The sequence below is a fragment of the Ochotona princeps genome, chromosome 2 (assembly GCF_030435755.1).
Source record: "Ochotona princeps isolate mOchPri1 chromosome 2, mOchPri1.hap1, whole genome shotgun sequence".
NCBI lineage: Eukaryota > Metazoa > Chordata > Mammalia > Lagomorpha > Ochotonidae > Ochotona > Ochotona princeps.
The window spans coordinates 78,210,184-78,235,709 of NC_080833.1; the positions used below are offsets into that span (position 1 = coordinate 78,210,184).

General features: G+C 39.4%; 1 protein-coding gene across 1 annotated transcript in view; it reads left to right on the forward strand.

Moving 5' to 3' along the window:
- Positions 1-25,526, forward strand: part of BTBD8 (BTB domain containing 8) — a 69,273-nt gene that overhangs the window by 28,687 nt on the left and 15,060 nt on the right. The window contains exons 5-11 of the mRNA XM_058659141.1: positions 5,268-5,357; positions 10,658-10,738; positions 12,164-12,260; positions 15,122-15,210; positions 15,634-15,736; positions 23,909-24,091; positions 24,828-24,965. Coding sequence (XP_058515124.1) covers positions 5,268-5,357; positions 10,658-10,738; positions 12,164-12,260; positions 15,122-15,210; positions 15,634-15,736; positions 23,909-24,091; positions 24,828-24,965 — 781 coding nt within the window. The remainder of the gene's footprint in view (positions 1-5,267; positions 5,358-10,657; positions 10,739-12,163; positions 12,261-15,121; positions 15,211-15,633; positions 15,737-23,908; positions 24,092-24,827; positions 24,966-25,526) is intronic.

Below are 25,526 nucleotides of genomic sequence, written 5' to 3' on the forward strand. Positions count from 1 at the left end.
TCCCCAGCTTTTAATGGCCAGGTCTAGGCCAGCCTAAAGCCAGGGGCCAGGAACTCAATTCCAGTCTCCTGCATGGGTAGCAGGGGTCTAAGTTCTTAGGCCATATTCTGCTGTGTTCCTAGGTACATTTGCAGGAAACTGCATTGGTTCATCTGACTAATCCTGCGCCTTCAAGTGCTAGCATTCCATATGGATGTTGGTTTGTGTGGCAGCCGCTTCACTTCCCGTGCAGTTCCATGCTTGTGGCCTGGGAAAGCAGCAGGGCTGGCCCAATTTCTTGGGACCCTGAATCCGGGTATGACCTTTGGAAGAAGTTCTTGGCTCCTGTTATCAGATCGGCTAAGCTCAGCTCTGGCTGTTGAGTCTATCTGTCCTTCTTTGTATTTGTAAATCTGCCTTTCCAATAAAAATAAATAAATCTTTGGGAAAAATAGCAGAAAAGCAAATATTTTAATTGATGCTCTGATAATGAGATGCTGGCATCACAACTCTAACTCCTTTTCTCCTTTTTTTCTGTCTTGAGTATGCTAAATTCCATCACTTGATTTAGGATTGAAAAAGCAGTTTTGTGTTCATAGGACAATTTCATCTCGGTTTTGAAGTTTTATTCATTGTATTTGCTGGGTGCAGAGTGATAATATTTTGTTCAGGATTTTTTCATCTTTTTAAAAACGGATTTATTTTATTTTTATTAGAAACTCAGATATACACAGAGAGGAAGAGAGACAGAGAAGATCTTCTGTCTGTTGATTCACTCCCCAAGTGGCTGCAGTGGCTGGAGCTGAGCCAACCCAAAGCCTGGAGCCCTGAGCCTCTTCCCAGAGGCAGGTGCAGGGTCCCAAGGTTTTTTGGGCTGTCCTCAACTGCTTTCCCAGGCCACAAGCAGGGAGCTGGATGGGAAGCATGACAGCCAGGATTAGAATCGGTGCTCATATGGGATCGCGGCGTGTGCAGGGTGAGGTCTTTAGCCAGTAGGCTACCACCCTGGGCCCCTGGATTATGCATCTTTATTAATGAGAGGCACTGATCTATGATTTTCCTTTTTAAATATGCCCTTAGCTGCTTAAGTCTCAAGGTTATGTTGAATTCATAAAATTAGTTGGGAACTATTTCCTCTTTTTTCTTGTTTAGTTTGAAGAATATTGTTTTACATCACCCTCAAATGTTCATTTGATTTTTTATCTATTTTTTATTAAATATATTTTATTTTCATCATCTTTCACAGTTGAATTGATCGAGTTGGAATCCGTAGACAATCAAATGGCATAATAAAAAGTTCAGTTTGATGAGTTTTGTCTAATAAGTGAACTTATGTAACTCCTAACAATTAAGATTCAGTAGGGCCAGTGTTTTAGCACAGTAGGTTATGCCACTATTTGCAACACTATTCTGTAACTAAATGGCAGTTTGAGTCTTGACTGTTGCACTTCTAATCCAGCTACCTACTGGTGTCCTGGGAAGATGGCAATTGATGGCCTACGTGCTTAGACCACTGGCCTCCTTATGAGAGACCAGACTGGAGTTCCTGGCCCCTGGATTTGTACTCACTCAGATCAGGCTATAGTAGTTGGGGAGAGAACTACTGGAAGATGTTCTCTTATCTCCCCCATCCTCACCCTGCCATCTTTCTATTTGTCTTTCGAATAAGTAAGTACAACTTTTAAAAAGTTATAGAGAGTTTTAATCAGTGCCCATTGGTCCCTCTACTCTTCCTAACCCCAAGCATCAACTGAGTTGTATATGCTTGTTTGCGATACGTATGTATTTTTTGATGAGTTTTCTGTTGCAATCTTTAGGTCATTTTAAAATTAGTTTCTTCTTGTTGTGTACATTCACCTGCGAAGGTTTTTGTTTTGTTTTTTTAATAGCTCTAGAATTTTGATTAATATATTCAGACCTCACCTTGCATGCTGGGATCCCATATGGGGGCCAGTTCGTGTCCCAATGGCCCCACTTCCCATCCAGCTCCCTGCCTGTAGTTTGGGAAGCAGTCAAGGACAACTCTTAAAACCTTGGGATCCTGCACCTGCTTGGGAGACCTGGAAGAATCTTCAGGCTCCTGGCTTCACATTGGCCCAGCTCTGGCCATTGCAGCCACTTGGGAAGTGAATCAACAGATGGAACATCTTCCTCTCTTTCTCTCTTCTCTGTATATCTGACTTTCCAATTAAAAAATAATAAGTCTTTAAAAAGTAACTCATAGTTTTTGTGTTCTCAGAAACCTTTTATACTCCAAAGTTGGCAAAGATTCTCATCAGTATTTTTCTAGAAGTCTTTTTTTTTAAAGATTTATTTAATTTTTATTACAAAGTTAGATATACAGAGAGGAAGTGGAGCTGCCAGGATTAGAACCGACGACCATATGGGATCCCAGTGCATTCAAGGCGAGGACCTCAGCCACTAGGCCACGCCGCCAGGCCCACTAGAAGTCTTACAATGTTAACTCTCTTAGTAAGATTTTGATCAATTTTAAAGCTATTTTTGTATTTGGATGCGATAAACATCAAGGGTTTTTTTTAAGATTTGTATTTTTATTTATATAAAAATCATATATATATATATATATGCATCTTTTTGTGATACTGGTATAAATAGATCTTTTTCCCCTTCATTTTCCATTTTTTTCTTATATTAACAGATTACTTTTGGATGATTGCTGGATGTTTTATTTAAAATCCAAAGTGATTTCACACTATGGGTGGTGTTATTTTAATGAAGATAACAGCTTTCTTTTACCATGGCTGACGGTTGGACGAAATGCTGCTCACTTTATCCTAGATCGAGACTGAGCTGCTCTGATAAGGGCTGGGCTGGTCCCTGTTCACTCTTCATTCTTTCCCGTAGCCTTTCAGGACCCACCTAACGTTGGGCTGTCTGTCAAGGCCCAAGTTGTAATTTGTGTTCTCCAAGCCTCTGAAGATGACTCTGAAGAAATTGTCCTGTAGTCTCAGTCTCTAAGTACCTGCTTTTGTCACAGTGGGAAAGTTACTTCAAATATCCGAAACACCTCTTTTGTCTTCTGTGTCTTTTCTTTTTTTTAATATTTCTTTTTTTAATATATATATATATTTTTTATTGGATTACATTGCAATATGTGACAGTTTTATAGGCACTGGGATTCTCCCCACCCCTCCCCAAACCCCCCTCTCCCCCCATGGTGGATTCCTTCACCCTGTTGCATTACCACAGTTCAAATTCAGTTGAGATTCTTTCATTGCAAGCATCTACCAGGCATAAAGTCCAGCATCTTATTGTCCAGATAAGTTCATCAGTTTCTTGGGGAGACCATCTCTGGTCTGAAGGTAGAGCTGGTAGAGTAGTTTTGGTATTTCAACAGATCTGAATTGCTGCCATTCTCACCACTCCAAGCACAATGCGGTCGTTGGAGAGTCCACTGATTGACACAGTCCATCATAGAGTCTCCGTTTGCCCAGCATTTTCATTGCCAACATATAGCTGAGGTGGTTGATTGACTTGTTCTGTCCTCTGTCATTTGATGGTTAGTGTTCTGAGTCCAAAAGCTCGATTGGGGGGATCCCCCTCTCTTAGGTTACCACCACCATGGGAGGGCACGAAAACTAGGGCAGGGGCTGGGGTGGCTAGACAGAGAGACACCCCAACAACATCCATGAAGGTTGGATAGTTGAGCTGGTTAGATGGGACATGGTTCTCATACCCATTGACATGTATGAGAGCAGAAGGGGATGTGGGACAGACTGGACTAGTCTGCCATACATACTGGCAAACCAGGGGAGGGAGCGGACCTGATGGAGTTGTTGTGGGTCACTCCGGCTGGGCTGCAGCCCCCACTGGTTGATGTGAGGGCCGAGTATGTGCTGGGTAGAACCAGGCTGGACTGCAAACACCCATTGGTTCCAGTGGAAGACAGGGCTGAAAACAGAACCAGCCTAGCAACTGCAACCACCAGCTGATCAGGGCGATGGACTGTGCAGGGCCCGGTTCTTGCCAGTACATACAAGAATCTGGTCTGGGAACATCTCAGACAAAGTTAATATTTATTTGAAAGGTAGAGTGACAGATTTCTTTATATTTACTGGAAAGGCAGATTTGCAGAGGAAGGTGAGACTAAGAGAAAAAAAAAATCTTCCATCTGCTGGTTCACTTCCCAAATATCCACAATGGCCAGTGCTGAGCCAATTTGAAGCCAGAAGCCAGGAACTTCTTCCAGATGTCCCATGCAGGTGCAGGTCCCAAGGGTTTGGGCCATCTTATGCTGCTTTCCCAAGCCACAAGCAAGGAGCTGGATGGGAAATGGATCAACCAGGACATGAACTGGTGCCTATATGGGATCCTGGCACTTGCTGGAGGCAGGATTAGCCATTTTTGAGCCATTGTGCTTGGTTGTAACTTTGCCATCTTGTGTCAGATTTTCATAGAACTTCAAATTATTCTATATTTTCCTTTAGTGAATATGTATGTGTGTGTTCTGTATTCTATATTTTCCTTTAGTGAATATATATATATGCATATATATTCCATTATTTTCATAGGCGGGTTGGTGTGAGACAACTTACTAGGCTGTTGCACAAATATTTGCCTTTTCCTTTCCTCCACTACTCTTCTGTCCCACCCCTCACTGGAAGACAGCATCGTCCTGTGCAGCTGATTTCCCACTGTATTTATAGCACCGAGAATAGTCCCTGGAACGGGGCAGAAGTCAAAGGATATTTGTTGGATTATAGGATGAAAGAACTAACCTTTTATTTGAGAAGACAGGATGGCAGTTGAAGAGGAAGAAAATTTTTTTTTGCCATTGTCTTAATCCTCATATGTAATCCAGCTTTTTCAGCATATATGGAGTGAATTCTGAACTAGAATTCCGGTGTTTTAGAGATGTAGTCTTTCTTTTTTTCATAATTAAAAATTTAGCTGATGAAAGAGTAATTATAGACTTCCTTACTGACATTTTCTCAGGATATTAAGTATCATTTTATTCTTGATCTCCCTGGTTGCAAAGGATTTTTTATTATTAATTATGGGAATAATTTTAATTGTTATTAAAGATCCTTTATGAAGAAAAATTTGAAGATAGCAATGGATTTTGCAATTAATGTTTTAAATAAGCAATTAAATTACCTAGGAATAAACATATTTTTATAATTCTTATTATTATAATAACTTCTATTAGTGAATGTGCAAGACAAATTGTTATATTTTAAGAAATAAAAATGGAAAGTTTTATTTTAAAAAGTACATTTTTTGTAGTACATAAATGTTTGCCTGTGTTTCCTCCTCCTTCCCCATAGGGCCATTTTAAGTGCCAGATCTAGTTATTTTGCTGCAATGCTGCGTGGCTGTTGGGCTGAAAGCACCCAGGACTACATTACTCTTCAAGGGTAAGCATGATTTTTTTCCCCAGGACGCTTAACTGAAAATGATTGCAATAATACTCCATGCAGAGTGCTTTTTAGGAATCTGATTTCCCTGTATGCTCAATTAGCTACTTCTCTTAAAACAGAATTCACCAGTATACACTTTCTGGAGTGAGAGGAAATAAGGAACATTCAGGAATAGAGGTTCTGTATCAGGTTACTCAGTCTTGCTTAACAAAATACCAAAACTGGGTGGCCTAAATAGCAGAAATGTATTTTCTCAGCCATTGCAGGGTCTCAAGGTCAGGATTTTGGTGAGGTTGGTGTCTGGTGAGAGCACTCCCTTCTTGTTATGTGCCCACCTGTTCCTTCCTTGGTGTGTACATTTGGAGAGCCCTGGGGTGTCTCATCTGATGAGAATACTCAGGAGATCAAGGTCCACTCTTACGACCTCATTTAACCTGTTACTTCTTTTGAAGGCACCATGCTGAGCAAATATGGCCACACTGAGGCTTATGGCCTTGCCATGTGAATTAGGGGGAGGGAGCACAAGCAATGGGTCTATGATAGGTAGGTTATAATCATGGAGGATTTGTAACCACCAGGCTGAAGATTGTATATCTTGTCAATAGAAGGAATGTATAAATGAATCTATTGTTGAATTGTTATCCTCACCATTGAAAAACAACGTAATTGACATGTGTGTCTCTTACTGATGAGATCTCTTCCTTTATGGTGATTAAAGTGCAGGAAAGGCAGTGCTAGCAGTATGCCACTCAAAGATATAACCATTTTCAGGTCGTTTTGGAAGCTTGCTCACTGGTTATATTTTATATCTTTCAGATAGCACTTTTCTAAAAAAAAAGGTTTGATTGATTGTACTGCTTTTTAAACTTTTATTTGAGAATCAGAGAGATAGCAATTCGCTCCTGTCCTGATTCACTCCCGAACTCCCAGAATGCTCCCAGAAGCCTGAGGTTCTTGAGAGGATTTGATGAGAGACACACATAAGAGAAGAATATGGCACACTGTGGTACCTAACATGGGTGCACATTGTTGTTTGTCCTTTCCTTCTTCCTCTGCATTTGATTGTTGTCATTTTCTAGGGACAAAGTGAGGGCCGTTGCCAATACTAGGCCAGCATGCCCTGTTTTGCATGATCAGCAGCTTCTTTTGGAATTGTGCAGCTGTTACATATCAGCAAGATGTTTTCTACAAATAGATTAGAACGAATTGCTGCCTATCATTCCAGAAATAACCACTGTGTTTTTAATGAGTTGGTAACTCAGAGAGATAATGTGCATGATATGTTTCAAGAGGGACAGCCTTCAGTAGTTTGAGAGGAAGGCAGTACAGTCTTGTAATCCTAGCTTGATTCATGCTCTAGAGTTGGAAGGCTGGAAGGATATAACTGGAAGGAAATTTTTCTGTTTTAGTGAGAAAAGGGGAAGAATTTTCCACATCCTCTATTGGAAGATGAACTACAGGCAATACTTACGTAAAGGAACTATATGTACTTCCGTCTTATATAAACAGAAGTCTTTGAGTAATCGCTTGCACAATGAAATATAAATTTGAATTTTCTAATCTGTCTTAGGAGATTCTTGGGATTGCTTTGCACCTTTACCGAGATCTTTTGGAGCATAGATCATATTTTTCTTCTAACCAAAATTTCAGAATTGAGGAATATTAGAACTAAACCGAAGTTCTTTAGATATGAAGGACTGTCTTCTCTCTCATTTTGTGCCTTTCTTGCTCCTGTTTGTTGTTCTTTCCTCCAGTAAGCTCATTCTTGCCTCAGAGAGTTTAGTTTTTCACTTAGAGTAGCTGGTTTCTCAAGATTGCAATTTCAGGTGAAGTGCCACATTCCCAGACTACTACACTAAGGCACTCTGTCCTCAGTTGCTGCTTCCTACATTTCTCTGTTGTGTTGTCTTCATGGCACTTTCCACCATAAAAACTATCTTCTTTACATGTTTATTTGCATAGTTGTCCATCTCCTCCCTTGGAATATAAGCTTCTCGTATTTTCAGGGTCTGGGATAGAAGCTATGATCAGTAATGCTGAGTTGGAATAAATGAACAAATACATACATACATAAATAGAGCCCCTCTGTTATCTCATAAGCAGGGGAGCCTGAAACATGTGAAAAGTCAGAGACTTTAATAGATGAGGTACTTGTTTAATCTCATCTTAGAGCTTTGTCCTACTTGGTTTTTCCTTTTTTCCGAGTGTATTTAATATTTTTATTTCCAATAAGCTTTTATTCTGATGATATTTTATTTGGAATAGTACTTTAAATCATTCCAAATGAACTATAGGCTATTGGAGTAATTAGTTTTCTTACTAGGTCAGTTAATTATGTCTATAAACACTTCCGGCAAAAATAAAATGACTTAGAATATAATAATGAGAATGTAGCTTAGTAAAACATCTGTCAAGACAGCCAGAAAACATAGTCTTGCTGTATTTGTAGCTATCACATATATTAATATATAGGCTTAGCTATCTAGATTTTGCTGTTTATTTTAATACAGGACTTTTGTTTTTATCTAGTCATTATCTTTTTCTTAAATATGTCAAGTCTTGGAGGCAACTATTCTTTCAACATAAACAGCCAATTCTCATTAATGTTGCCAAGAATGACCCTTGATGAATCTAAGGAAAGGTGTATGAACATTTGAGTAACTATGCTAGTGTTTTAGATTAACAAATACAGATATTATGGTTTAATTATTCTAAGATTAATAACTCTTATAATAACCATAGTACATAAATGAGAGTATTAAGTATTTGACTTTCTAATTAGTATTAAAGATGCAGAATTTTGAATCTATAGAAACTAGTACTTAACCTAGTGGGGATAGGGAAAGTTTGCTAAATTCCTTGTAAAAAAAAACACCACATTTTCAATTCAGCATTTCTGTAAAGATTTAGGCTCCTCTCTTGGTGTACCACTAAGCCATTTATTCAGCATCATCAGCAATGTATTGAATGCATATTATTTAAGGACATAGAATCAAAGCAGATACCTTTCACAGTCCTTCTTTCTGGGACGCCATTTCTTCTCAACGTCCTCATGTTGTCCTGTTAGTAGATGTTAGAGTTGCTGTACTCCGTGGTCTCTGAAGAGCTTACCGGTACTCTTGCCATCATCCTTCTATTGCAGAGATCCCATATTATTTGGGAGAATAAAATGGTGACGCTAGGGTTATTGAGTCAATGCTGACATTCTGCTGGTACTTGAGATAGATACAAAGATAGATGAAGATACAACACTGCCCTTATGGAACATAGTCCAGAAGACAAATATGTGACCAGAGGCCATGTCAGTGGGATAGTGGACATGTAAGAGCCAGGCTTTGGAATGATTCTGCCTGAATTTAAATTTCAGGGCATCATTAGCCATTTGACCTTAGACAAGTTTACTTTTCTTCTTTCCGTCTATTAAATGAGACCAAGCATAGTATCTGTTATTGAGTTGTTATGGTGATGGAATGAACCAGAGGCGCGCAGAATGCTTTAAGCTCTGAGACTGGCTCATGGTAAGTGCTCAGTTACTGTTTTTAGCATTCAGGGATTTGTTTTCCTTCCTTGAGAGTGTCAAGGAATGGATGAACAAGAACCACATGTCTTGTGTCTACAAGGTTACGTAAGTAAAGGAGAAAAGTAATTTAAGCACAGTGAACAGTATGTGTAGATGCATGGATTATGTAGTTGTGGTATGGATGATGAGTAAATTCATTTTCTATCTTGGAGCAGCTGCTGGAGAATACCCAGAAGTCAGGTAATGAAGGACTTCATACCACAAGATAAGGAGTTTGGACTCTGTTTCTACAGGCTTCTTAGAAAAGTGAAAAAGTTTTGAAAGTGGGAAGCTATCAGATTTGCATTTTAGTTACTGTATGTTCTATTAGCCACATGGGTTGTTAACCAAGCTAGAGTCACTGATAGCATTAAAAATTAAGGAATCTGGTGCAGTAACATAGTGGCAAAAGTCCTCGCCTTGTACACGGCGGATCCCATATGGGCACCAGTTCTAATCCTGGTGGCTCTGATTCCCATCCAGCTCCCTGCTTGTGTCCTGGGAAAGCAGTCAAGGACAGCCCAAGGCCTTTGGACCCTATACCCACTTGGGAGTCCCAGCATAAGATACTGGCTCCTGGCTTCAGATCAGCTCAGCTCCAGTTGTTGTGGCCACTTGGGGAGTGAACCTCAGATGGAAGATCTTCCTGTCTGTCTTTTGTCTTCTCTGCATATCTGCCTTTCAAATAAAAATAAATAAATCTTCTTTTAAATTTTTTTTTATTCAAAAATAAATGATTCACTCCCCAAATCACCGTAATGGCTGATGCTGCGCTGATCTAAAACCAGGAGCCAGGACTTCCTCCAGGTCTCCCATGTGGGTGCAGGGGCTCAACTGCTTTCCCAGGCCACAGGTAGGGAGCTGGATGGAAAGTGGAGCTGCCAGGATTAGAACCGGTGCCCATATGGGGTCCCGGCACGTTCAAGGTGAGGACTTCAGCCACTAGGCCATTGTGCTGGGCCCAAAAATAAATAAATCTTTTCTTAAAAAAGAAAACAATTAAGGAATCTATAAGCATAAAAGAAAACTTTGTAGTGCATGGAACTGTCCATCTGAAGCTTTAAGCAACAACATTTATCAGAGGTGCTTGTTAGAGGATTTGTTAACAGTCCTGAGGTCAGGTAGTGATCAGTAAAGAACCTTATAGAGGCAGACATTGTGGTGGAGCGGATTACGTCTCTGTTTGGGATGCCCACATCCCATATCATAGTGTTTAGGTTCATGTTCAGCCTCTGCTTCTGATCCATCTTCATGCTAATGTGTATCCTGGAAGGCAACATATGATTGCCGTAAGTACTTGTGTTCCTGCCCCTCACAAGGAAAACCTGGATGGAGTTCTCGGTCCCCTGTGCTTGGGCTGGCCAGGCTGTAGCTCTGGACGGCAGTCTGTTTTTCTCTCTCCTTCTGTTGCTCTGCCTTTCAAATAAAATTAAAATAAATACACATTTGAAAAATAGAATCACTTCTAATTCTAAAAGTCTGTGGTAGATGATTCTCAATAAATAACCAGTGACTTGATAATGTATATTAATAATGTTTTACTGCAGATATAGTAATCTCTAGTTGTAGTGCATTTTAAATCAATGGTATACCTACATGAATGTCATGTAAAGAGTATATTCTTCAGATAAAAATGAAATTAGAATTCTAACTTGACAGTAAATTATAAGAAAGTAGAATATATTGTTGATATCAGTTGAAAGGTATTTCTGGATTTGTGTTCTCTTTCATTTTTCAGTATAAACTACATAGAAATGAATATTATGATGCATTTTATATATGGAGGAACTTTGGATATCCCAGACAAATCTAATGTTGGGTAAGTGTTACTTTTTCAATAGTTTCAAACTCAAGAATATTAAAATTTTGCAGGCTATGCTTTGCATAGCATTACATTTGCATTACAAAGTGTTAATAAGTAGAAGCTGTATTTTTATTATTTTTTCGCTAAATCATGTTTTAAAAATATCTAAAAACAAGCAAGTTAACTCAATTAGGAGAGTTAATTTAGCAATTCAGGGTAAAAAGACTAATAAAATCTTTCTTAGATTTAAAATTATGTTGGAAGAACTTTATTTCTGTTTGGAAAACAAATGAGAGGTTTTTAGAAAAAAGAACTGATCACATAAGTTATATTTCCTGCAGTGTGTTTTCCATTTCATGACTTTTTTAAACAACATAAGAAAAAAAGAGGAAGAAAATCTTTAAAACATAATAGGAGACACCTCAAAGGACAGCAATTCTGTGATTCTTGGTTCTTTGTGGGGAAATGCCCTTTGAGCGTCTGAAGTCTTATCCAGGAGTGAAAGTCTACCTTGTTATTCCAATTTCCCAGGTGAAAGTCTACCTTGTTATTCTAATTCCCAGATGCCTTCCCCTTTTCTTGCAGGTAATATCTGCTCCTTTAACTTTAAAAATTCATTAGTGTTTCTTTAACTTCAAATTAAAGAAATATGTTTTGAGGGAAACGTTTTAGTGAGTCACAGGAGTTGAGCAGTAAAGTTTTATCTCCCTGGCAGCCTTCATGACATTGCCCCAAGGCTTGTAGGTTTCCCAGGTACCCAGAGTGTATGTCAGTGAGCAGAGATACAGCCACAGAACACACACGCAGGTGTATCAGGTCTTTGGATACTGTCTCCAATCAGAGAGGCTTGTAAGTTTGTTAGTATGTTAGGTATCAGTACATTTCCCCACTTCTGGCCAACCTTTATGGTACAGATTTATTACAAATCATTTTCTTTGTCAGGCTTCAAAACATTTTCGTGAATCTTGCTCTATACAACAGTACTTCAGAAAGCTCATGGAAAAATAGAATTAACAGATAAGTTTATTTTGCTGCAAAGAACTTTTAAAATACAGGCATACTTTTTTCATAATACACATTTTTATGAACTTTTTAAAGACTTGTTATGCATGAATCTCAACATCTTGTCTTTTAGTTCTGTTTTCTATCAACTTTTTGAAGTATCATGATGTTATTGAATATATTTGGGGAATTTGAAACAGTTCCAAATATACTGCTTGTTATTTCCCACTAATTAAATCATATTTCAGTGATTTCAACATTTGCTCTTTTTTTCCAATTTTTGATTCATAAAGAATATTATTATCTAAGGCAAAAATTTGAATTTATATAATTTAGATTACTCTTTTTTTCCAAATGGAATATGTTACTAAGAAATTACTATATATTGTGCCTTGATTTTTATATTTGAGAATTAACTGTATATCTATTTTATTTTAGTCAGGTACTCAATATGGCTGATATGTATGGACTAGAAGGATTGAAAGAAGTAGCCATCTATATTTTAAGAAGAGATTACTGTAATTTCTTTCAGAAGGTAATGATTAAGTCTCAAAAATATTACCTTAGTGCTTTAAGTTGTTCATTATTACCTCCTGTATTTTTCACTACTATAATAATAGTTATTTCAATATTAAAAATATTAAGTCAGGGACTAGCATTGTGGTGTTACAGATATAGCCACTACCTGCAACACTAGAATTTCATATAGATCTGGGGCTGTGACCCGGCTGTCCCAGTTCTGATCCAGCTTTTTGCTAATTACCTGAGAAAAGCAATAGAAGATGGCCCAAATGCTTGGGTCCTTGCCACTCTTGATCATTTATCACAGAGCTACACAATACTTCATTGGTTCTTTTATCTGAAAGTATATACCCTTCTTGCTGATACTTGGATGGGATGGAGTTCTTCTCTGTCTTCCCAGATACAATGTGAATATTAGCTGTTTTTAATTGTAGTTTATACAAAGGCAAATTTTCCATCTAAGAGAGCTCCCTCACTTCATATTTCAAAACCCTTCTGTATATCATTCCTTAAATTCTTCATTATTTTAAAGTACTCTGACTGTAGGGTATCTTCACTTTCTTATTTATGCTTTTATAACATTTGCTACAATGAGCATGTTTTACAATCATCAAAAATAAATTTCAAATGACTTGTTTCTATTATATTTCCCTGTTATTGGGTACTGAAGGCAATAATATAGGTTGTATAAATCTCTAAGTCATTTTAGTAATGTGTGAATTTAGATTTTCATTTTGGGTGCGACTTTTCTTACCTTCATAAAAGTAAGAGCTAAGGAACCAGTCCACATTTTTAAAAAGAGCCTTAACATCTATGGCCAATGCTACCACCACTACTACCCTGCCAGGTTTACTGAGAAAGATGCTTTGACCCTCAGTCACCTTTCACTAACCACACACTCCAGCCTCTGCAGGAATTAGGAGAGCAGCTCTGGTGTCCTCAGCTTGATAGATTTCCTTTGCCTTCATATACCTCCTCCATCTTCCTAGTCAAAGTAAGGAGAGAGATTCAAATGTGTCACAAAGGTTAAAGATAGGAACTGTCTCCAGCAGGGAAATGATGTTTCCTCATCTCCCAGATGGACATTTCCACCCTGGAGCTTCCAACAAGGAAGAAAAGAAACTGATGAGATTTCCTGGCAGTGCTTGGAATATGCCTGAAAAGCCACTGAGAATATACTGCAGTGTGCCAATTTCTGATGGGAAGAGACTTGCTGCAGAGGGTAGGACCAGCCTGGTTACTGGCATGTAGAGAAAAAATGTATATATGGAGGGTCTGCCTTGCATTTATCCCTGAACCACTGAGAAGGAGGAGGGCCTGATTGGTCCAACGAGAGCCAAAGGAGACTGACACGATGGCCCACCTTGGGAGGCCTTATTCCTCATGAACCACTGAGAGGCCAGAAGAAAGCCTGAAATAGTTACTGCAGCAACAAAGGCTAACAGCACCTGGATTATAGCAAGGTCAAGGACAGCTTCTTGCTATTCTGGTCTCCGCATAATTACGTAAAGTGACCATAACCCTCCACAGCCCTCTTCCATGTGGCCTGGACCCAGGAATTGGAGGAATAGGAAAATGGACCTTGCTGCCCTTTGTATTCCACAGCCCTCCTACCATAAACCTGGTCGGTGATGGTGAGAGTGCAACTCAGAAATTTTCTAAGACGCATGTTATCATCCTGCTCCACTGAATTTCAATTACAAAATAACCAGAAAGCCATGGAAACTGCCTATATTATCATTAAGGGATTGAAAAATGGAGGATTTAACATAGCATGATTAGAAGCATTGGCAAAAAAAACCCAAACTTAGTATTTTCCTTTAGGCTTTCTCAGTAAACTGATTACATTTGACTAACATAAAAATAGTTTTCTTTGATAAATAGTCTTTGACCCATTACTTCCAGTCCTTATTATGCTTTTGAGGATATAGGGGTTATATGCAGATTTTTATATTTGCTTTGAATAATCCACTTAATTTTAGCAACAACAAAGGCCTATTTATTAAATCAACAGGAAAACAGGAAATCAAGTTTCTTTTTAATTATGAATATGATATTTTGCTGGAGTCCATTTTCACTTTTTTTTTTTAAAGATTTATTCATTTTATTACAGCCAGATATACACAGAGGAGGAGAGACAGAGAGGAAGATCTTCCATCCGTTGAGTCACTCCCCAAGTGAGCCGCAACGGGCCGGTACGCGCCAATCCGATGCCGGGAACCTGGAACCTCTTCCGGGTCTCCCACGCGGGTGCAGGGTCCCGATGCATTGGGCCATCCTCAACTGCTTTCCCAGGCCACAAGCAGGGAGCTGGATGGGAAGTGGAGCTGCCGGGACTAGAACCAGCGCCCATATGGGATCCCGGGGTGTGTTCAAGGCGAGGACTTTAGCCGCTAGGCCACGCCGCCGGGCCCTATTTTCACTTTTTTTTAAACTGTTCATTTATTTACATGAAAGGCAGAGTGAAGGAGACAAAGAGCTCTCCCATGCATTAATGCAGTCCTCAAATGCTGGCATTCGGTGGGCTGGGCCAAGCCAGGTCAGAGGCAGCAGCTAAACTCAGCTCTTCCACAGAGGAGGTGCAGGCCATTTACATGAGCCATCACCAGTCACTGCCAGGGTGTGCATTAGCAGGAATCTGGATTCAGGAGCTGGAGCCAGAAGCTAAACTCAGGCACTTCAGTGTGGCATCTGAGTGTCTGAGCTGGCATCTCATACAGCAGCACCTCTATCATCAGGCTGAATGCCTGCCACTGAATTACATGCTTGTGCATGAAAGTTTAGGTGTACAAATCAGATTATCTTTGTGAACCAAATCTTTTTAGCCTCAGTTAATTGAAAAAGATTAAATATGGTATTTTCTATCAATTTTAGCCTGTCCCCAGAACGTTGGCATCTATACTAGAATGCCTTATTATCGCTCATTCAGTTGGAGTGGAATCTCTTTTTGCAGACTGCATGAAGTAAGTTATCTTAAATAGTTAAATAGTGCTGATTTATTAATTTAGGGATATTGTCCTAATTTTGCATACAAATAGATTTAGCTCATATTGTTGGGTACATTGTAAGTGGCTTAACTAATTGCATCAATTGAATAGAAGTATTGATTCGGACATTATTCTGATACTTGAAATCAATTTTATTTTAACCAAACCATGGTTTGATGATATTAAAATCTGTGCATATAACCCAAACTTTGTTCAAAAATATGGGTCTACTGCAAAGGTAGCATGTTTATGTTCATGTTTGAGCTCAAAAAATTAGTAGTAAAGGTTAATCAAAGCATGTGTATGTAATTTTTATAATTAAAAGTCAAAAGCATTATTGACTGTTCTAAAGAAAAATATTTTCATTTCTCTAACCTGGGATTCTTTAATTTTTGACAGGTGTATCGTGAAGCATTTTGCAAGGTTTTGGTCTGAGAGAAGCTTTGCAAATGTACCTTCTGAGATTCAGAGAAGTTGCCTTAATATGTTGATTGAGTCTTTAGTGAGTACCCTTGTTTGTGTATGCGTTAAAATTTTACAAAAAAATGTGTATATAATACTTTCAAAGATTTGTATGTAAATGTGCAATATTATAAAAGCAAGGTAAGGGAATCCATTATAGATAATACAGGAGGAATCCAGAAAACCAAGACTTAAGATTCTGTTCCAGTTCATCAGTGAGCCAAGATGAAATCGAGCAAGCAGAACCATTGGGGCCGTTTACTGGTTCATTGAAAAATGGGACATCTGGGCCCGGCGGCATGGCCTAGCAGCTAAAGTCCTCACCTTGAACGCCCCGGGATCCCATATGGGCACCGGTTCTAATCCCGGCAGCTCCACTTCCCATCCAGCTCCCTGCTTGTGGCCTGGGAAAGCAGTTGAGGACGGCCCAATGCATCGGGACCCTGCACCCGCGTGGGAGACCCGGAAGAGGTTCCAGGTTCCCAGCATCGGATTGGCGCGCACCGCCCCGTTGCGGCTCACTTGGGGAGTGACTCATCGGATGGAAGATCTTCCTCTCTGTCTCTCCTCCTCTGTGTATATCTGGCTGTAATAAAATGAATAAATCTTTAAAAAAAAAAAGGGGGGGGGGACATCATGCCAGAGATGGAGTTTATGCGTTGGCTCAGCAATATGGACTTTAAAAAAAAACATTATAGAGAGTGAGAGAACACAGTTCCAAGATTAAGCCCCACATTCCCATAGTTGCAGGCTGCTGGGGTCTACTCTGTGTCCCGCAGACCACCCTGACTCTGGCTATGGTTGCTTCCGGTAGCAGTGCATCAGAGACCTGCTGTGCGACTTGACACAGCATAATACATAGTTCTGAAGAGATGGTCTGCTTCCCTGCTGGGGGTCAAGCAGTCACTCAAACTCTGGTTGGCTTCCCAGGCTGGACTTAAAATCAATGGAGGCCTGTGGAAGTCTCCCTTAGCTAGAGCTGCCTGCAGTAGGGCACAAGGTTCCTTATTCTTGGCCTGTCTTGGGAAGGTGACAGTCTGCGCCGGAAGTTGTCTGTGCTGCCTGGCTAGATGCAGAGGTGTGTCTGTCATTTCCGTCAGTCAGCCCCCTGGAAACCTGGCCCTTCTTTTGTTTTTCCCTTATCCTTCCAAAGCTGAAGTCAGTGCAACTTCTGACTCTTCAGTCATTTTGGATCTTCCATTTATGATTTTAATTTACATTCTCTGGTGATTAGTGGTGTTGAGTACCTATTTCCCATTTGTGTCTTTTTTGAAGAAATGTATATTCAATTCTTTAGCTCATTTTAAAATGAGCTGCTAGGAGGTTTTTTTTTTTCTTTCTTTTTTTAAGATTTACATATTTTTATTGGAAAGGCAGATTTTACAAAGAGAAGGAGACAAAGGCAGAGATCTTCCATGTGCTGGTTGACTCCCCAAGTGACTGCAATAGCCAGAGCTGAGCTGATCTGAAGCCAGGAGCCAGGAGCCAGGACCTTCTTCTGGGTCTACCATGTGAGTTTAGGGTCCAAAGACCTTCAGCTGTCCTTGACTGATTTACCAGGCCACAAGCAGGGAGCTGGATGGGAAATGGAGCAACCAGGATACAAACCGGTGCCCATATGGAATCCCAGCAATTGCAGGGTGAGGACTTTAGCTATTAGGCTACTGCACTGGACCCATGAGTAAATCTTTAGAAAAAAGTTCAGTCTTGTATAAATTGCCTCAGGTTTTTTTTCTAAAGATTTGTTTCTTTTTATTTGAAAATCCGTTATTCAGAGAGGAGGAGAGACAGAGAGGAAATCTTCTGTTGATTCACTCCCCAAGGAGCCCCAACAGTCCGAGATGTACCTATCCGAAGCGAGAAGCCCAGAGCCTCCTCCGGCTCTCCCACATAGGTGCAGGGTCCCCAGGAGCTTTGAGCCATCCTCGATTGCTTTCCTAGGCCACAAGCAGGGAGAAGCATGGGAAGTACGGCTACCGGGATTAGAATCAGCGTCCATATGGGATCCTGGCACATGCAAGACAGGGACTTTAAAAATGCTACAGATTTATGCTTGATCCGTCTCTTTCCCTTCTCAGAGAGAAGCTGAGAGCTGCATGGCTCTTTGCTACAGGTAAGGATTCTGGGGAGGAAGTGTCTCCAGTTTCCCTGCCAGTTTCAAATGTCTAATTTTGCATTCGCCCAGGCCCATGAGCCTCAAGTAGTTTCTAGAATTCTTATCAAGAGAATTGGGAGAATTTGCCCATCAGTTGTTATTTAATTGATGTGCTCATGGGGAAGAAGGGTTTAGGACTTCATATCCTGGCATCCTGGTGGTGTCATCGTTCCTCAAGCAGTCTTTTTTTTTTTTTTTTTTTTTTAGTATTCCTGTCTCTTTCTGATAGTTTCATTTATTTATTTTATTTTAAGAGCAATGAGACAAAAAGCTGTCATCCACTGCTTCACTCCCCAAATACCCACGATGGCCATGCACACTAAAACATACAGAGCTGAAACACCACATTCACAAAAGAACCTGTGATGTCCTGGTATTTTCTGTTTCTTTCACTCATTCCCTCTTTGTTCTTCAGTTTCCAGTGCTGCCCCACCCCCACTTTTTCATTGTTTTTCTAGTGCAGATTGTGAGCCATTTAAGTACGTGGCTCCAGGCTGCAAGGAGGTATCTTAATATTTGAGAATCACAGTGCTCCATCAGATGTGTGTTGGCAGTGTTCTGGAAGCCCCTGGTGTATATACTGCAACCATTTCTGCAGCACCTGGCTGTACCTGGGTGTTTTCGGACAGCATTTTGTCTCAGCCACATCACACATCTCTCATCACCATCTTCAAACCTTCCCTGCTGCTCTGCAAGGGATGCCCACAACTCATGAAGGGAGTTAACCCCACAGGTAGTCAGCCTTGATGGATAGGAGATGGGAACCAGTGTTGAAACTCTTTCCAAGTTTTGTCCCAGTGCGTGTTTCATGGCTCCTTAGCAAGCCACCCAAAGTATTGAGCCCCAGTTGCCTGTGATAGTGTGTGATCAGTGCTTTTCCAACATTTGTGTAAATAGGAAACATTTAGGGATCTTGTGTAACTGTAGGTTCTAACTTGGGAAATCAACAGAGGAACTCTAGCTGATACCCATGCCATTTTGAGTTGCAATGAGTTAGAAAACATACTGTTGGGCCCACTTGGTCGCCTAGCAGCTGAAGTCCTTGCCTTGAATACGCTGGGATCTCATATGTGTGTGAGTTCTAATCCTGGTGTCCCTGCTTCCCATCCAGCTCCCTGCTTGTGGCCTCGGAAAGCAGTGGAGGATGGCCCAAAGCCTTGGGACTCTGCACCCACTTGGGAGACTCAGAGGATGCTCCTGGCTTTAGATCGGCTCAGCTGCAGCCATTGTGGCCACTTGGGAAGTGAATCAGTGGATGGAAGATCTTCCTCTCTGTCTCTCCTCTCTGTATATCTGACTTTGCAATAATAAATGAACAAGTGTTTACAAAAAAAGGGAAAAAAACACTGTTAGGTTGATTTTCATTCATTTCTTGTTTGACTCTCCTAGGGCATTGGAGTCTGTTGGGGCCACTTCCCAAAATAAAACATCTGTGTCTGGCCTGCGCCTCCAGCTCAGTTTTGATGCAGAATTCACATAACATTGACCCACCAGTTCCACTTCTAGGAATGTATCCTGGAGCTGTATTCACATAGTATCAAATAATTTTACATGCATGGTAAATATTAAAACACTATAAAAACAGAATATGGGAAACAATGAAAATATCTATATAGGCCTGATTAAATTACTACTATATGAAGGGCTATAACATAGCTATTTAAAGAAAATGTACACTTTACACACTTAAAAATATTCAAGATATAAATTAAGTATAAAGCTCAGGGTACAAAGAACTATGCATATTAATGTCCCATTTGAGTAAAATATGAGAAAAATTACATGCATAGTGAAGCATTACTTAACAATAGGAATAGATTCTGAAGATTTTGTTGTGCAAACAACACAGTGTACTTATGCAAACCTACATGGCTTAGCCTGCTGCACATATAGACTCTGCTGTGCAGTCGCTGCTCCTACACCATGCACCTTTTCAGCAGGTTACTGTACTGAAGATTGTAGTCAGTTGTAACAAAATGGTGTATGTATATTTAAGCATACTCACAAAACAGTAAAACACAGAATAATAAGCTAAACAGGGTACACCTGTGAAGGCTGTTTTTCATATGAATAACATGCAGGGATGAAAGTTGCTGTGGGCGTCAGTGAGTGAGTACTGGGTGAACTTGAAGGTCTAGGACATTACACTTCTGTAGTCTTCATAAACACTGAACTTTTGACTACACTAAAGTTATTTTAAACTATATTTGTTTTAAAAATACTTTTCATTATTTTTCTTTCTTCAAGAATAAATTAACCTTATTTTAATGTCATGTTGTTACCTGATAATTTTTTGACTGTTTATAACAACACTCAAAACACAAATACATCATATAGTTTACAGAAATGTTTTCGAATGTGGGTGTTTGCTAGTGGTTAAGATGCCCATTATCTGTATTGAAATGCCTAGGTTTGAGAGCTGGGACTTAATTTTAGGTCCTCATGGACCTTTTTTTTTTTTTTTAGATTTATTTATTTTCATAGGAAAGTCAGATACACAGAGAGGAGGAGAGACAGAGAGGAAGATCCTCTGTCCAGTGATTCACTCCCCAAGTGGCTGCAATCTGAAGCCAGGAGCCAGAAGCCTCCTCCAGGTCTCCCATATGAGTTCAGGGTCCCAAGGCCATTCTCCACTGCTTTCACAGGCCACAAGCAGGGAGTTGGATGGGAAGCATGCCCCCCCCCCAGGACACGAACCAGTGCCCATGTGGGATCCCAGTGAGTGCAAGGCAAGGACTTCAGCCACTATGCTACCATACTGGGCCCGGACCTTGCTCTTTACTAATAAAAACTTTCTGGAGTTCATATTCAGACTTTTTTTTAAGATTTATTTATTTTTATTACAAAGTCAGATATACAGAGAGGAGAGACAGAGAGGAAGATCCTCTATCCGACAATTCACTCCCTAAGTGAGTCACAATGGCCGGTGCTGCGCTGATCCGATGCCGGGAACCAGGAACCTCCTCCAGGTCTCCCACGCGGGCACAGAGTCCCAAATCTTTGGGCCGTCCTCCACTGCTTTCCCAGGCCACAAGCAGGGAGCTGGATGGGAAGTGGAGCTGCCAGGACCAGAACCGGTGCCCATATGGGATCCCGGGGCGCGCCCAAGGTGAGGACTCCAGCCACCAAGCCATGCCGCCGGACCCCAATTTCAGACTTAAAGGAAATTACAAAGGCTTGTAGTTGAGCCTTCTTTGAATTTTCTTGGAGGTTCTTCTCTGCTGCTTCCTGCAGTCTCCTTTTCTTTTGTCTCTTCTGTACCTTTGCTTTCCTGTCCCAGTCTCCTTCCGATATATGGAGCCACTGTTGAATGCAGTGCCCTGTGGAGCACCATCATGGAGCATATGACTGTCATACTGTGTTTGTATGGCAGAAAGTAACTTGGGAAAGACAGGAAGAAGACAGCATTATAAAATTATAAAATGGGTAGGACAGGGATGAAAAGAGAAAAACTTTTTCTAGTCATGTCCTTTATGCATTTTTGAACTTCGAATCATGTCATTAACTACTAAATTTAAATGTATGTAGTATGGGGCTATTATATTTTTTTCTTTGAACTTCAGAATGCTCTAGCATTTAATGACTGTCATATAGTCATGTCAGCATGGAGTAAGATGTATCATCAGTGTTATCACTTACCCATGTCCATATTTTAATAGATTTCAAGCTAAATTATAACTACTATATTCTTTATCTGTAGTTTTTAAATTATTATCAAAGCAGTTAGCATGTATATATATACATATATACATTTATATATATATTAAACACTTTGCAGATACTTGCCAAATTTATTTGAATACTTTATATTTGGCTGTATTACCCAAAGCAGTGCTTATAGTAAATTGGGATTATTGCCTAAAACTCTTAGTAATTGCACAGTTGCTCAGAAATTCTCCAAAGGAGGAAATGATAATTATACTAAAAGAAAAAATGATTTGAATTCTGGAAAAATTAGAATTTTTTTCCCAAAGCCATGGAATATATAATACATTTTAAAATATTGCTAAACATATAGAAATTTTAAAGTTTTGATGTTTGAGGATTAAGCTTATTTTTACTAATTTACATGTACAAGATGTCTTCAAAAAGCTCATGGAAAAATATGTGTTATAAATTATTCATGTATTTAAAAATTTTTGCGCCAAAATGAATTTAGCTCTTAATTTCATTTTCCATGAACTTTTTGAAGTATGCTAATAAACTCTCAACATTTGATCAGAATTAGATCAACAAATATTTGAGTGTCTACTGTGACTCAGTTTTGTCAGGCATTGGGGATACAGTTGTGTTTGAGCAGGCCGGGACATGGTTCCATACTTAGGGAAGATATAACCTTGTGAGGGAAACAAGCATTAGTAAATAATGATGGTCTTGTTCACAAAATTACAAGAGAATTAAATGCTTTAAAGAAGATGGATGTGTTTCCTGAGAGCATGTGTAAATGAATTCTAATGTAGGTGTGGGGATCAGGAAAAATGTGGTGCTTTCATGAAGAGCTGAATGACACGGTAAGTCCACACAGCACTCTTCACATTTAGTATTGCAGATGCCCCCAAAACTAAGTGACTTAAAGCGATATTAGTTGTCACCATTCTCTGGATTGACTGTGTGATATTTGTGCCTGACCCCACTCCCATGATTGTATTCACCCAATAGCTAAGCTCAAGGCGGGACCTCCTGTTCCACGTGGCCTTACCAGGCTTCTGTGTGCCCAGAGGATTTCAGGAGGGGAAAGGCAGAAGCTACAGGGCCTCTTGAGGTAGGCTCCAGATTTTGCATCCCACCACCATTGGTAGGTTGGTTAAAGCAAGTGAAAAAGCCAGTCCAGCCTCCAGGCATGGGGAGGTAGATTCTACCTCTCTATAGATGAGGCTGTAGAACTTGGTGGCCATGCTTTTCAGTCTACAGCCTGCTGGGTAATTCATTAATCAGTAATCAGTTACCTACTAAGTACTGTTATTAATAGCTAGAAATAAGATATGAATAAAATGAAGTAATGTACAAGTTGATGATTTTTCCTTTTCCTTGGAGCACAGAATATTTGTGAATTAGCATTTCATTTGCCATAGAGATCAATTTTTGTGAACATTTTTTTCCTGTGGTATAAAAGCAAATCATCGATTTGATTAAATACTATTTTTTCAAAAAAAGATTTTTTTTTATTGGAAAGGCAGATTTACAGAGAGAAGGGGAGACAGAGAGGAAGACATCCCATCCATGATTCACTCCCCAGGTGGCCACAGTGATCAGAGCTGTGCCGATCCGAAGCCAGGAACCAGAAACTTCCTCCAGGTTTCTCATGGGGGTGCAGGGTCCAAGGCTTTGGGCTGTCCTTGACTGCTTCCCCAGGCACAAGCAGGGAACTGGATAAGAAGTGGAGCAGCTGAACGTAAACTGACTTAAAGGTTGAGGATTAGCTTGTTGAACCATCATGCCAATCCCCTGATCAAATACTCATAGAAGTCAGTCTTACCTAGTTAGAAAAGGGGACAAAAATCGCTGGGGATTGCAAGTAATTTTTACCCTTTCTAAATTTGCAAACAAGAATATTTATTTATTTGTTTAAAAAAAAACTTATTGAGTAGGACAGCACTATGGCTCGAAAGACTAATCCTCCACCTTCAAGCACCAGCTTCCAGTAAGGATGCTGGTTCGTATTCTGGCTCCTCAACTTCCCATCCAGCTCTCTGCTTGTTGCCTGGGAAAACAGTGGAAGATTGTCCAAAGCTTTGGGACCCCCTACGCACATAGGAGACCAGAAGGAAGCTCCTGACCCTTGACTTCAGATTGGCTCAGCTCCAGGCATTGTGGCCATGTTAGAATAAACCAGCAGATGGAAGATCTTTGTCTCTGTCTCTCCCTCTGTAAATCTGCCTTTCTAATAAAAAATAAAGCAATGTTTAAAAAGATAAATAAGCCTAATGATAAAGATATTAACTACATACTATATTGATTTTTGCAGGGAATATAACAAGAGAAGCATGTATGATTAAGAAGTTATTTGATGAGGAATAGTACCATCTAACTTTTTTCCAATATTCTTCATATTTTAAGAATGATAAGAATGCTGCTTTTCTTCTGATGGAAAGTGACAGGCTCATCAGCAGCTTGCCCAGGGTGAAGTGGACAGAGGCAGCACTGACGATGGCATCTCAGCTCCAGGAGGAATGTATTGCATTTATTGTAAACAACTTCTCCAAGATTATCCAAAGCGAAAATTTTGCTCTTCTTTTACAGGTACCATGTTTCAAATCTTGTTCTGTATATAACCCCATCTTTGTGCTCTGATTTTAATTGCATAAGGATCTTAAAATGCAGCCTGCCTTTGATTCAATTAGTGTGCCTTAAGTAAATTCCATAGCAGATGGCATGTTTGCATAGGACTAGGAGCACGAACGGACAGGATATTTGGCTCACAAGATAAAGCAGGCAAGGAGAGACAGGTTTGAGTGTACTGGCAAGGCACAGTGTCACTATGGCCAACTCTGGCCCTCAGTCAGCATAGTTACATTTTAGAAAGCAAAGTCATAAAGCTGTTGTTTTGGTTGGCAATACAGTTATGGCTCGTGGTACATTTCTTGTTTTATTGGATAGCTGCTTCCTCTAAAAGTAATCATTGAAAATGAAACTTGCGATGCTCATTTTTAGGTTGTTGTTATTAGGATTGTGTTGCTCTTAATGTGTATGAATACATGTAAAGGTGGAATCTTCATAAAGTTCAAGGAGAGTGCATATTGTGAAAATATATACATAGGTTTTAATTTTTTTACACCAAAATAAACTTTTATTTCCATTTTCCATGAATTTCTGACGTTCCCTCATGTGTGTATATGTACAGATTTTTTAAAACAAAGGAAAAGGAGAGAGTGAATATAATTTCCAGTTGACTTCATACGGGTTATTCTACTGTCATAACAGTTTCATATTTCTTGCACATGTTTTCCTACTAAACACCAGTTTCTGTGTTTTATAGTCACAAGCAATGAGCAGCACAGCTGATCTGTTGGACAAAATTTTAAAAGCCATTGAAGAAAACCTTACTACTGAAAATAGCTGCCCTCTCCTCATGGCTCTGGACTCATTACTAAGTTCTGACAGTACAAAGGAAATGGTACTGAATGTATTACCATTCATTAAAGTAATACAATATCTTAGCATTTTAAAATATCTGCATCTGTTAATCCAGAACTTGATTTCACTGATGTATGTTTGGAAGATTTGCAATATAAGATTTTTTAAATTCCATTTACCTCCAGTTGAATTTGTTATAAAAAGTTTTGAATTTGGCAGTTTGGCTGACTAATTTTAAACACAGTGTGATAATAATAATACTATTTGGCACAACATAACTCATAATATTTCTTTCTTGTGACCACCTTAAATTTTCTAAAGATAAAATACATGTTTTATAATTTTTAATTATCAATTTATTTTATCTCATAATTTAGTCTTCATTTTTATAAAATCATATTTAGAATGATACTGGAAAGAAATAAGAATTGAACTATGATTCTTTTAAGTGTAATTAATCAGTGATAATTAGTAAATTAATCATAAATTATCATTTGTTTTCAACAACAATGATGACATTTTTCATGTTTATTACTGGATCTTGGAGTAGTTGACCTTGTAATGTCATGATTGATTTGAAAACACTGTGGAAGGTGTCCAT